We start from the raw sequence: 14573 nt of genomic DNA, 5'->3' as shown, positions 1-14573 counted from the left end.
CATGGTTGAAAAATGAAAAAAGAATGGGTGCAAAAGTACATGGACCGAATCAGACCACTGTCACTGCTGACCTTCGATGATTTAACCATACAAATCACGGCAAATTGACTTCAGTTAAACATCACCTCTTTTTAATGTTTAATTTTATTTCGCCGTCAATTTACTCATTCGTATTCAGAATTAGATTCATATTCATTAACTTATTTTTATTTTAACTTGAGCTCAGTGCTTTTAGAACACCACGTCATGAACAAGACACTGCAAAAGAAAACGCGAACGCAACGGTCAAACGCGTCCATGTAGGGTGTGTTTACATCGAAAAACAATGGGAAAGCAGCTCAGTGGAATAGAAAAACCGGCCATATCTTTGTTTTTCCTCTTTCAGAAAGTCATGGAAATGCAATAATGGGTTTTTGTTTTGCTGTTGGAGTAAATGGAAACAAACTTATATTTGCCATGGTCTGATATTCGTATTGTACTTTGCAACGTGACCAATAATGAATAATGATTTTTATTAAGTACATTTATAACTGTAATAGTCTTGAAAAAAGCACTGGTGGCCACTGTTTGAAAGTGCTGGGAAAGTGCTTACATTTCACTCTTAAAAATCTGTAGTAGGAACATATAAAGCTGTTTTGGTAATCAGTGAACTCAATCTATAGAAGGACTAAAATAACCGCATTCATTTGGTGTGGAGATTGAATGTTTGGTTTATTCTGTGTTGCAGGTTCAGACACGATGATAAGCACAAAAGACATTATTCCCAAGAGCGAAACAAAAGGTATTTCATACGTTTTGAATTTACATTTTAGATTAATTTGACTGATGAGCTCCCTCATCCCTTAAGCATGGTTTTTTTAATAGAAAAAATGTAGTAACCATGTTTTGTTCGCAGGTTGATTACCACTTGTATTACCACAGTTTTACTAAAAATACCATGGTTGATTTGTGGTTACTATAACTATAACCATTGTTTTTTTATTTTACTTGGAGTAAAACCATGGTTAATTTTCATAAGAACGGTATTTAAAAAGATGAATGAATGCGCCTTAACTGGCTTAAAGAAACTGAATGTGTTAAGTAATCTTAATTAGAAATGCGTTGACACCACGACTGCTTTGAATATTAATTATGAATTTTGACAAATGTTGTGAATTGCATACAGTGAAATGAAAAGTTTCAATGAAAAATGATGCAGAATAATGACTAAAATATTTAATGCAAATGAATAAATGTGTTCATTCTGATCTCATTCATCAAGTCTCTCACACGCTGCAGCGTTGTTACTAGTTTAGATGAGCACTGACACCATGTGGTAAAATAATCACGTATGTTTACGAGCCACGGCTTTCTCAGATAAATTCTGTACACAGCAATCAGTTAGAGGAACTGTGTAACAACTTAGACTTAGCCTGACAGTTAGCCTGCCCTGGACCAGGTTAGTTTCCCAGCATAAGTTGCCGGAGTGACTGAGCTTCAGCTTTGCTAAATTAGCTGTATAAAACCAAATCATTTAACAGTGAGTCAGACTAACTGAAATAAGCCTAGCTTTTTTTGTAAACTTGTTTTATGAAACAGGCCTCCAGAAACACTGAAAACCCAAAAGTCCAAATCAAACAGACCAAACATGACAGTTTTTTTCCTGAAAAAAAAAAAAAAAAAGTACTTATTTTAAAATCCTAAAGTTCCAGAAGTGCATTTTGACACAGAAAGTGCTTCTTCTGTTAGAGGATTAAACACATTGGAATAAAAGCTCAGGATTATATCATCAATGAGTTTTCATCTTTCCTTCCTTCATATATAAAGCTGTTTTGTAATCAGTGAACTCAAATCTATAGAAGGACTAAAATAACCGCATTCATTTGGTGTGGAGTTTAAATGTTGGTTTATTCTGTGTTGCAGATTCAGCCAAGAGGAAAGGCATTATTCCAAAGACCGAAACAAAAGGCGTCGACTTCTGTGAAATGAAAAACTACTTTTATATAATCCGCTCTGATTTTGGCTGCTATATGCGGACAAGAAATTTAAATAAAGGTTCAGATGTCTCTATTTTCAATCTGCATCTTTCCTGCAAAGATGGAGACCATTACATTGGTCATGAAGATGGCCACTTTTACATCATCAAGGGCAATAAGTACCGCAGAGTCAAGGACCTGACAACAGACAGCAATGCTATAATGTACGACCTTCATCCCAACTGCCAGGGTGGAGACCACTACTTCTCAGCCGATGGCAAGTTTTACATTATCTTCAAAGAAAAGAGCATTTATCGAAAAACAACAGACTTGAGTAAAGACTCGAATGCTGAAGAATACAAGCTGCATGCCAGCTGCAGAAACGGGCTCTATTACTGGGGCCACATACACAGGTTCTACTTCCTCAAGCCAGGCTCAGAGTGGGGAGTTGAGTTCTGCAGCAGTACCGACTTCAGCAAAGATAAGTTCTCTGGTTTCTATTCTGCTCATCCTGATGTTCTTAACTTCCTCCCTGGTGGGCTGTCAATAACTAAAGGCCCAGCCTTTGGCAATTGGGAGAACATCAAAACTATAACTAATGACAGCAATACACCAGTGAAATGGACAAAGAAAATCAATAAAAAGGTTGGATACAATAAGGAGAAGATGTCCCAGATTACACGCAGCTGGAAAATAGACACAACAGCCTCGATTGAAACTGGAGAACTTGCAAAGTTAATTGCGATGTGTCAGTTCTCCTTTTCTGCAGAATTTGGAGGTTCTAATGTCAACACTGAAAATGAAAGCTGGAACAAAATGACTGAAGAGGAAGAAGAACTCACATTTGATCTGAAACCACAAGAGCGTTTATATCTGTGGCAGTACCAACTGGGTATTGGTAAAGAATCAGTGTTGTTCTGTCGTGATTTAACGATTAACCATAATAAAAATCCTCCAGCTGACATCCCACTACCAACCGTGCAAAAAGAAAATAAATGAAGATGCTTTAACTCCAAAGATAATCAAGTGCTTCAGTTAAATACCTGCATTAATTATAACTTCAAGTAATTGTTTAGATATCTGCATGCATTGCTTAAAATGAGGTTGGAATTGTTTAATACAGCAAAGAGATTTTTCAGTTACAGCCAATGTAACTACAAATGACAACACTATCCATTATGGTATGATTAAACCCAGCAAGCAATAGCCGTCATTTCACCATCTCAGTTAACTATAGACCCGATAAAGTCCGGCTATGTGTAACCCACTTGTAACCACGTTAAAAATTATTTTGGCTTGTAACACCTCCTTTGTTTTTTTAGATGTTACTCTGAGGGGTTCAACAGATTTTTGACATGTACTGATATAAAAACCTTCACAAAACAAATGATCTTTTACACCTATTTTATTTTCCCCACAAGTGCTTATATATATGTGCCACAAAGTCAATGAATAAACTGAAAAGCAAGCTTTGTCTCTTTTAAATGAGTCAATGAGATGAAGTAAACTTAGCGTTTGAATGTCCAGTCTTTTGATGAGTTGAAGTGATGATGATAAAATGAGCTTTAAATCCACAAGGTTATTTGAGTGTGATGCAATGTTTGAAATCCTATAATCCACAATGAGAGAAATAATCACAGTCAACGTCGTTTGTTGAGTCGTCCACAGCGTCGTGTTGGTCAAGGCCATGTAATGTAGCCTTGCTACTGTTATACCTCTGAAAAGAGGGAGATGAACTATCATAAAACTTACAGATGTTTCCCCACTGCGAACTTTATGTAGAATCTTTTCATAACAATTGACAATAAACTTTACAAAACAGCATCAATTGTCTTCTCTTCTCCTTTCACACATTTTTACAATGTACCATAAGCTATTAATTATACAATTTTTAGCTAATTATAAAATCTTCGGTTATTTATAGATAATACATTAATTAATACATATTACATAGCTTTTTAGGAATATCTGATACAACAATTCAAAATAACATGTAAATACTCTTTAAATAACTGTCTCGTCTGAAAATACATCAATATCTTGGATTCTCTGTAATTCACTTTTCATATTTCTCAATATATTCACCTTTTTTTAGCAATTCAACCAAGTGGCACTTAATTAACAGCATTAAACATTAAATACAAAATACGCAAATGTTAAACACTCTGGCGCCATTATGTAGGCCTCGCGCCATCTCACGGCTGAGCTCGTGCATCTCTAAACTAGTACACTTTTTAAACATCTTTAACAAAATGCAATCAGTATCATTAAAACATCCACACAGTCTAAAACATTATATCATTAACACCTTATAACATTTTATCATTAGAATACCTGAAAAGAGGGAGATGAACAATCATAAAACTTGCAGATTTTTCCCCACCGCGACCTTTATGTAGAATGAAGAAACCCGCGAGATCTCCCCCTAGTGTTCCAGCAGGCAAGAGCAATCGATCGCACACCTTAATGTGCCAAACTAATAGAACACAGATGAACCAAAATGACAAACAAATTACATATGTACATTTTATAAACAGTTTTAAACATTCACAATATCATATATGTAATGTATTTTCACTGTTTCAGATTTATGAATTGAAATACATATTTCAATCTGTCACACACTCCCCTACAAAAAATAAATGTCGTCTCGACATTACCATTCTCTTTCAACACAAGAGTCTTTCAGTCCCTTTGGTGTTTCACAATTTTTTATTTTTTATTTTTTTTTTTGTGCAAGAGTTCTTTTAACAGTTCAACATTTTAATAGTCCATAGATTGTCCCAAACTCACTCGTTCACTTTCCGGAGCAAATCAACAGTTTATCAGAAAGAACAGTCCATAAGTGTATCAAAGTGCAAAACTTCAAAGAGATAAGAAACAACAGTCCATATTTTCTTTGAATTTCAAGAGTCCAACAGCCTCTCAAGACTACAGTCCATAAGGCCAACAGTCCATTGTTTTCTCAAAATTTCAAAGTTTCAAGACTGTTAAAGGCAATATTCCTCAGACAAAACAGTTCATAATTTTCAAACTTTAAAAGTTCAAAGAATGTTAAAGGCAATATTCCTAAAACAGAACAGTCCATCAGTTCAAGGTGCCAGACTGTAACAGTCTATAATGCAAATTGCAAATTTAACAGTTCATGGTCGCTCTTTAGTGGACTCCATACACAAAAGGCAACTGGTAACAGTATTGTTGAACAGGTGGCAACCATGTTGACAGTCCATGAGCAGACACGTACGGTAAGTTCTGTTGTGGTGTCTGCAAGATCCCATTTAGTTGCCTGACATTATAAGTCGGTGTACCAAGTTCACCATAGGTAAGTACTCTTGGTGGGTATCTTTGCCTTCTAGGTGGCTGGTAGATTTCCTCTCTTTGACCCTCTTGGTCACTTTCAGGGGATGACATGGAAGCAGGAACTTGTTCGTCGGCAGGTAAGTTCAACTCTTGTTCTGCACTGTCGGTCTCCACAGGTGGCTCTTGATCCTCTTGACCCTCCTCCTCCACAGATGACACTGAAGCAGGAACTTGTTCCATGACCCCAATGGCTGCTCATCAGACTCTGTGGTAGCTAGTGGTTCGAGACTTTCAGGTTCAACAACATTGTTTGGTTGAGGTACTTGTGGTGATATATAATGGAAATCGAATTCATCTTCACTCTCCTCTTCAGATTCAACGTGGCTGACTTGAGGCTTTTCCAATGTATGTTTTGGTCTGATCTTTTGAGGCAGAGCAGTTTCAAGAGGTAGGTGGTCACAAGGCATTAATAAGTTGCGATGGAGGACTCTGGATCGTCCCTTTCCCTTTTCTGGCTTTACTTCATAAATTGGAAGCTCACCACCCATCTGTCGCACAACTACATGGATATTGTCTTCCCAGAAATTACAAAGTTTACCAGGGCCTCCTCGTGGTGTTAAATTCTTTACAAGAACACGATCACCTGGCTGCAGTGTGGTACTCCTTACCTTACTGTCAAAGTTCTTTTTGCTCCTGTCAGCAGATTTTTGAGCACACTCTCTGGCAATTTTATATGCCTCTTCCATTCCGTGTTTCCATTTCTCCACATATTCTTTCTGATTACAGGTAGGCATTTCTGAATTCAAGCCAAACAACATGTCGACCGGCAGTCTTGGAGATCTTCCATATAAAAGGTAGAAAGGAGAAAACCCTGTGACTTCTGAGCGGGTACAATTATAAGCATACAGTAACTTATTCAAGGAGTCTTTCCAGTTAGATTTTTGACTTTCTGTGAGCGTTCTTAGCATTTGTAACAATGTCCTGTTAAAACACTCGGCTTGGCCATTGCCTTGCGGATGATATGGGGTCGTTCTGGAGCCCATGATGCCACAGTATTTTTGGAGCTGTTCAAACAATTGATTCTCAAACTCTCCACCTTGATCATGATGGATGCGAGACGGGAAGCCAAATTTTAAGGCAAAATCATTAAAGATACGATCTGCAGCTGTTTTACCCGATTTGGAAGTAGTGGCGCATGCTTGGGCAAATCGGGTGAAATGATCTACTACCACAAGTATATACTCAAAACCTCCTTTGCAGCGGTCTAAGTGGAGAAAGTCAATTGAGATTAATTCAAAGGGCTGAGTCGTAACAATGTTTGTCAATGGGGCTCTTGTCTCATAACAGGGCTTTTTCTGCTTCAGGCATCTGCATGTTTTTGTGACATAATGCTCACTATCTGCCTGCATATATGGCCAAAAGAAACGTTCATGGATAAGTGAGAGATTGCGATCTGTACCTGGATGGCCCATTTCATCATGAAGCTCTCGCAAGACTGTTCCTTTAAATTTCTCGGGGAGGACCAACTGTGTGCACGTGGAAGTGGTTCGGCAGAGGATACCATCCTTATTAATGGTAAGCTTTCCCCATTCACGAAACAGGCATTTTGTTTTGAGACTGTATTTTTTTAGATGTTTTACTTGTGGTTTGGTTCCAGACAGTTTGCATTCATATACAGGACTAATATACTGGTCATTAATTTGTGCTTCTTGGATCTCATTCACTGACAATGGAGTTATTGTCGGGACTGCTGGACAGGCTTCAATAGATGAACAGTTAGTTGAGACTGACCATGGGATGCTGGGACCTTCTTGAGCTTCTACAGATTGAATTGTTGCACCAATTACATCAGATGACAATTCCTCAGAACACTCTTTCATCATAGTTCCTATGTCAATGGGCAATCGAGACAGCGTGTCAGCATCAATATTTTCACGGCCTGGGCGATATCTGATTGTGAAGTGGAAATCTGCCAAATCAGCAACCCACCTGCAACCTGTGGCATTCAATTTGGCAGTTGACAGGACATATGTAAGGGGGTTATTATCACTATATACGGTGAAAGTTGGAGCATAATAAAAGTAATCACTAAATTTTTCGGTGATTGACCACTTCAAAGCGAGAAATTCAAGCTTGAAATTCAAGTGGTAGTTTTTCTCAGCAGCTGATAAAGTACAGGACCCATAGGCAATCACACGAAGTTTCTCATTTTGCTTCTGGTATAATACTGCACCTAAGCCTTGAGCTGATGCATCAGTATGCAGTATAAAAGGCTGTGAAAAGTCTGGGAAAGCCAATACAGGGGGCTGGAGCAAACAGTCAATTAGCTGTTCAAGAGTGCTCTGATGTTGTTCCGTCCAGGTAATGGACTTACTCGATGGCACACCAGTTTTCATGCATTTTGTCTTTGATTGTCTTTGGTTATTTTTCAGCTGAGCGTTATCTTCTGGAATACTTTTTAACAGGTCATACAAAGGGCTAGCAATGCGAGAGAAATCTTTAATGTACTGTCTGTAGTACCTAAGTAGACCAAGAATTCTCCTCAGCTCACCAACATTCTTTGGTTGTTTGTCTATCAGGGATCTGACAGCTTCTGTGTCTGCGGGATCAGCTTTACTTCCCTCTGCAGAGACTATTCTACCCAGATAGGGGACTTCAGGTTTGAAAAGCTCACACTTACTTGGCTTAAGTTTGATGCCATGTTGCCTAAGCTGTTGCAGTACTTTCATCCTGGACATGTTTCTCAAAGGTCTTACTAAACACCAAGGTGTCGTCGAGGTATGGGCTGCAGATCTCATCTTGCAAGCCTTCTAAACACTCTTCCATACATCGCTGGAAGGCTGCGGGACCATTCATTAGCCCGAAGGGGATACGCACCCATTCATATAGGCCCCATGGTGTCACGAAAGCAGTTAGGTGTTTACTCTCCTTTGACATGAACCCCTGGTGGTAGGCCTTCCCTTGATCTAATGATGAAAACCAGGAATTACCACCAAGGCTGTTCATAATGTCCTGCACCCTCGGAATTGGCAGTCTATCTGGGCGAGTCTTTCTGTTCAGGTCCCGATAATCAATACATAAACGGAGGCTGCCATCTTTCTTTCTTACGCACACGATGGGAGAAGAGTATAATGAGTTGGATTTTTCAATCCAGCCTTGTATGATGAGGTCATGTAAGTATTCTTTCATCTCACGATACAGAGGCTTTGGCACAGACATGTAAGTACAATTGACTGGCTCATCATCTTTAAGTGAGATGCTCAATTGCAAATTTCTGATGCACCCAATGTCGCTGTCTGACTTAGAAAATGAATGGCACTCTTCTCTTAACATTTGCTGTACTACCTGTCTCTGGTGTTGATTCAGGTGGCTGACATAGATGGGCAGGTCCCATTCATCAGTATCCGCCGCCTGGATGTGACATACCCCAACAGAGGTAGAGTTTACTGGCACCTCAAACATACTAGCAGGTAAGACATTCTTGACCAACTGTAATGTACCGATTGGAGTCTGGCCCATGACAGTTATATCATGATCAGTGTCATTGTACACCTCAGTTGTGATATTTGTTGGAGCCCCTTTTTTTTAGCCTCACTAGACTTTCTGTGAATTCAAGCCCATCCGGCCACTGGGGGTTCACATCAGGTTCAAAAAGGAGTGTGCTGTCCTCTTTAACTGGCGATGATAATCTGAATGTCACTTCAACATATCCAATATAGGGCAGATCAATGCCGTTGGCAGCCACAAGGTTCAATGTATTTGGAGCCTCAAGGATATTGGAAACATCTTTTAATGGGACTTCTGGTAAGTATTCCTGTTTCCATAGTTCATCAATGACACATACCTGAGAGCCAGTGTCCCACAGTGCTTGAATTTGTTGGCCGTGCAGGTAACATTCAACGAGACATTGCCTCCCAACTAATGATGTCACAGGAGAATGCTGATTAACTTGAGTTCTGCAGGGGGTGTGAACACTCATGGTCATGCAGGAATTTGACAGTGGTCTCAGTGAGTTGATACAAGTTTGCTTGTGTTCAACCCAATGGTGAGTTTGGCAGTTTTTAGAACAATACAGTACCTTTTTACATTGTGAACACTGCTTCATTTTCTTCTCTGTTCTTTCACAGGCTGCACATCTTTGGGACTGGTCAGTGGATCTGGTTACTCCCTGTCCCGCGGAAGTAACTGCTCTCCATTTACACTGGAAGATGATTTTGGTCCTCTTGAAGTCAGACTGGGTTTCTTATTAGTGGTTTCATCACTGGACTTGACTGAATGGACAACAGTAGTTGGGTGCTGCACATTGGTTTTCTTTTTCTTTTGTCTTTCTGCCTCATTAGCACAAGCAATGCTTAATTTCTCCAACAGAGCCTCATCTGTAGTTTTCGTGTCAAGAAGGAGGGGCTGCATGTCTACTTTAATGCTGTCACTTTGGAGACCAGTGAGTACAGTATGTAAGAACATGCTCTGAACTAACAACTAACGCTGGATCGTATTTTAGGCCTGATTCTACTTCTTGGGATGCAAACAAGATTTTCTGACGCAGGTCCAGAACATGCATTACAAAACTCTGAGGTGTTTCTTTGTTCCCTTGACATTCAGAAGTAAGTTGCTTATAAAGTTCGGTTGCATTTTTTTCTTGGAAGTGAGAACGTAAAATTCGTCTGAGTGTAGGTAGAGTCAGGTTGGACTTTCCTTCTAAATAGCTTCGTAACTACAAGCCAGGGGAAATGGCATGAATGACTGCATCACAAATCTCACATTCTGGGCAGCCTCTGCTCAGACCATTCTCGATCTGGTGAGCCAAACTTGAAAAGGTCAATTTCTCTTTTTGACCTGGCTCACCGATTTGTCCAGAAATTTTGAAATTTTTGTGCCAAGGTGGGCTAAAATGCTGGACATTCACGAAGGGTTGCAGGTGTGCAGCAATTTGTGGTTGAGGCTGGACACTTGTTTTGTGCTCAATTCGTCCAATTGTTGAATTTCACTCAATTTTTGTTTCATTGCGCACTTTACTTCATCTAACTCCTTTTGCAATTTAGCTTTTTCTGCGAGTTTGCTTTGTTCTGTTGACTCATTTTCAGTGACTGTACTCAATTCTATTATTTTATCTCTCACACTTAACAGTACAGACATGCCACCATCTTCTAGCTCTGTTATGTCCTCTTCAAGATGTTGAAGGATGTGAGAGATTAGAGACATGTGTGATTTAGATGGAACTTTCTCTTGATCTGATATGTTCAGGAACTCACAAACACTGAGAAGTTTGTCTTTGGACAGGGGATTTAATATACCGATGACCTCAACTTGCATTTCCTCTAGCGCTGTTGTCTCCATTTTGACACTAGAGTGAACCTTTCCACTGAGTTTTGGCTTACTTGAGACTGAGTGAATTTATCTGTTTCACCAGATGATCTCTGTGGCCTCAGGTTTACGATTCTTTACGTCTTTCTTGCCTTTACTGCAGGAACTCTTTCTACTCCACTGTTGATCTGGGTTGTTATAGGGGATGTACTGCATCAGAAGTTGTCTGCCAGGTAAGTGACAATCACCCTCCGAAGAGTATATCCCAGCGGTGCCTCCAAATGTTATACCTCTGAAAAGAGGGAGATGAACAATTATAAAACTTGCAGATGTTTCCCCACTGCGAACTTTATGTAGAATGAAGAAACCCGTGAGATCTCCCCCTAGTGTTCCAGCAGGCAAGAGCAATCGATCGCACACCTTAATGTGCCAAACTAATAGAACACAGATGAACCAAAATGACAAACAAATTACATATGTACATTTTATAAACAGTTTTAAACATATTCACAATATCATATATGTAAAATATTTTCACTGTTTCAGATTTATGAATTTAAATACATATTTCAATCTGTCACACTACCAGCTTGGACTGCACTTGGATTCGATGTCTCTTAACCTTTCAGTGCTCACACAAGGAACACAATGATAAGGCACACATGACATTTAAAAAGTCCTTTCTAGAAAGAAAGCAAATAGCCAACATCAGTAACCTCATTTCACAAACACAACATCAGGAACAAAGTCAATCCATACACACAGTTGAACAGAAACTCAAAGAGTTCTCAACAAAGGACTTTAGATGAGCAAGAAGGTAGCGTGAGTTCAAACCATGAGGCTTCCTTCTACCAAACAAACTAACTTACTCTATGGTGGCCAAGCTTATATGTCTTGTTACCTCCAGGCACTAGCGCCCTCAAGCTGCTCCTAGTGGTACTACAAGTGATTTCCCAAATACATGACACTAGGAAAACAACAAGAATAAGGGAGCTAAAATACAATAATAAAACAAGAAACGTTTTGTCCGTTACAGGCTAAATGTCATTTTTGCCAAAATAACTTGCGAGATGTATGATATTGCATCATGTCAGCAAAGTCAACAGCGATTACAAGGTGTTTGGTTTCATATCTTTGACATATTTTATGCGTAGGCTGTGCGTAGCCACGATTTAGCTCGTATTCAGAACGGCTATTTGTAGCCCACCTATAGTAAATCTTGATTCATTGTAGTTTTTGGACAGGAAGTGCATGAGATGGTTGATATCCCATCATGTTCGCAATGTCAATGATATCTACAAGATGTAAGTGGCATTTCATGACATGGTCTATCTGTAGTCACGATTTAGCTCTGAATTGGATAGGCTATGTGCAGTCTGCTTTTAGTCCAAATCGAGGCAATCTATAGTCTAATTTTTACGGTTTGGCTATAGCCCTGATTCAGACCAGTGATTAGTGTAGCCAAAATAGTGTTAAGCAGCCTAATTTTTGGCCACAAAGCTTGTGGGATTCATGATATATCATCAAATGCAAGTAGCCTATACATTTCAAACAGCATTTTTTTGCTGTCACACAATCATACACATTCTACTATATATATATATATATATATATATATATATGAAAGACTTGAAAGTTAGATCTCTTGATCACTGTTGCCAGATCTCGCGATAAACATTTCCGCCATTTTACAACTGTTGGAGAGCAAGCAACAGCAAATGTTAAAACAAATTCTTTCCTGCTTTTGGTCTTGTTTTTCATTTTGACATGCGTTCATTATTTATGTACATCATGTATCATGTGTAGGAACCGTGACATTTTAGCGGGTAACAGTGCAGACTCAGAGTAAGCCATGTTGTGGTTAGATTAACATGCTACACACACGTGTACTGTAGTGTTTCCTTGTGCCCCAAAACTCTCCAATTATCTAAATACGAATATGAAAACCTGTGCACCCTATTATTATTTGTTACAAAAGCCACATATATCTTTTAATCTTTTGATCATTATGATATGACAATATAAGTTTTTGATTTGGCAAGGCAATTTTATTTTGTATAGCACATTTCAACAAGGCGGCAATTCAAAGTGCTTTACATAAAACATGGAATTTATGGAACCGACAATTAATCAGGTTGTTTTATAAACCAAAAAACATTATTAACCTTTTTTATTTAACTTTTTTGTCAATATTTTATATTTTTATTATGTTAAGTTGTAAAATGTTCCTTTTTTTTTTTTTTTTTAAATGTTTAATTGTATTGTATTTGTAAAATTTAATTTTCATTTTTTTTTATCATTTTGTATTATCTTGTTCTTTTTCTAAATAAAACCTTTATATTTAATTTGTTTGGACAGATTGTCATTTATGAGAACCTGTTATATTTAAGTGAAAAGAATCCTTTTGTAATGATGGGTCAACAGTGTGTGGATCCATTTGCAGCTTTATTAAACACAGCAGTAGTACAGACAAGGGCAGAGCAGTACCGTAAACAGGGACAGGCAAGGATCGAGGCGGGCAGCAGAGAATCAGAGTCAGGTCACAGGCAAGGATCGAGACAGGCGGCAAACAAACACAGTCCAGGGTACAGGCAAGGTTCAGGGCAGGCGGCAAGGGTTCACGAGAGATAAACAGTCCAGGTAACAACAAGATAACAGTCCACAGAATAACGCTCAGAAATGATCACCGTAGCAAATCAAGACTTCGCGAAGATGTGGTGTGTATGCGTGTCTTAAATAGTGTGCGTGTGATGCAGTTCAGGGGTGTGTGCAATCAGTCCCAGGAATGAGGGCCTATGGGAAATGGAGCCCGAATGGTGGAGAATCAGTATTCCGGTGATGGCTCCCTCCGGCGGTCCGGAGGATGAACCGTGGGAGCCATATTCATGACACCTTTAGCCATTATTTTGTTGTCTATTACATGTATAGATAGTCATTCATTAGCTGTATATTTGATGAATAGTCTATTCTTGGGTTATGGTTAGACGTCTATTAGATTTTCACTGACAGCCCAAATTCAGCCTTGTTTTAGTCTTTTAGACATAAAATTGCTTGCTGGGAAAGAAACTGACAGAATCCTACATTAAATCTCATGACATTTATTTTTAAAATCTCACACATGCAACACAACTGCAAACAAATCTTTCAATATGATGGCTAGATCAGGTATTGGAATATTTTACTAGAAAAGAGTGGGTGCTTACTCTATATTATTGTAGACAATAATATTGTATACAATTTATTGAAGCCTCAGAGTCAAACACAGGCAGACTGCCGAGCACCCGCTTCCTGGGTGCTCGCAGCTGGAAAAATGTTCAAAACAAACAAAAGAGATCCTGGACTTGGCGGAGAGCTCGCTGCAATGGAGAAGCTCAGTCCCGGACTAGAAGTAACTGCACCGCAGATGGCAGGTGATCCAAACTAACACAACTAAGGGCATTAGATGGAGGATGGCAAGCATATAGAGCCGAGTAACACATTAGGAATTATGTATAATAATCTGGCAAAGCAGGGAAACGGAGAATATCAAACCCGACTCATGACAAACTACTTCCGCGTTCTACTTTTTATGGCTCGAGCGTTTCCGGTCAGCGTTCAGCGCACTTATATACAGAGAGCTTCTTGTGAAAACGCAGATTATTAATACGTTTTAGGTCTGCCAAATGTTTTTTAAACAATGAATTATATTCTCTGCATTAACATTAATTATCTTCAACCTGCTGAAATGTTTATTAATATATTTCCCTTCCAAATGCTTATTCTGAATAATAAATATATTCCCCCACTAACCAAGTAGCATCTGCCTGCACAATCGGAGGCTGCATTTTCAGGACCGCAGTCTAGTTTAGTGACAACGCCACCTACCGAATTACAGGACCAGTGACCGCATGTTTTTCTGGAAGATGGACGATATTCAGAGTGTGAGTATCATATGTGAATCAATTTTTATTTGTTTAACATTAAAAACAATTGTGATGCATTTAATTGTGAAGTGAAGTGAAGTGATCGTCAGTT

At 38.9% G+C, this 14573-nt stretch overlaps 3 protein-coding genes across 4 annotated transcripts in view; all 3 read left to right on the top strand.

Moving 5' to 3' along the window:
* The window catches only part of LOC127519199 (uncharacterized), a 234775-nt gene that overhangs the window by 35678 nt on the left and 184524 nt on the right, over nt 1–14573 (top strand). The gene's annotated exons all lie outside the window — the stretch shown is intronic.
* The window catches only part of LOC127519203 (uncharacterized), a 386503-nt gene that overhangs the window by 225269 nt on the left and 146661 nt on the right, over nt 1–14573 (top strand). The gene's annotated exons all lie outside the window — the stretch shown is intronic.
* Nucleotides 1–14573, top strand: part of LOC127519197 (uncharacterized) — a 99500-nt gene that overhangs the window by 9403 nt on the left and 75524 nt on the right. Inside the window, exon 2 of one of the 2 annotated variants that reach the window (XM_051906742.1) lies at nt 728–781. In XM_051906742.1, the coding sequence (XP_051762702.1) occupies nt 739–781 (43 nt within the window). In that variant the 5' untranslated portion in view covers nt 728–738. Of the gene's footprint in view, nt 1–640; nt 782–14573 lie in introns of those variants that run through there. The other variant, XM_051906740.1, reaches the window with a different exon arrangement.

Source organism: Ctenopharyngodon idella, chromosome 9, assembly GCF_019924925.1.
Source record: "Ctenopharyngodon idella isolate HZGC_01 chromosome 9, HZGC01, whole genome shotgun sequence".
NCBI lineage: Eukaryota > Metazoa > Chordata > Actinopteri > Cypriniformes > Xenocyprididae > Ctenopharyngodon > Ctenopharyngodon idella.
Note: the sequence above shows the minus strand (reverse complement) of the source record. Positions and strands in the feature narration are given on the sequence as shown.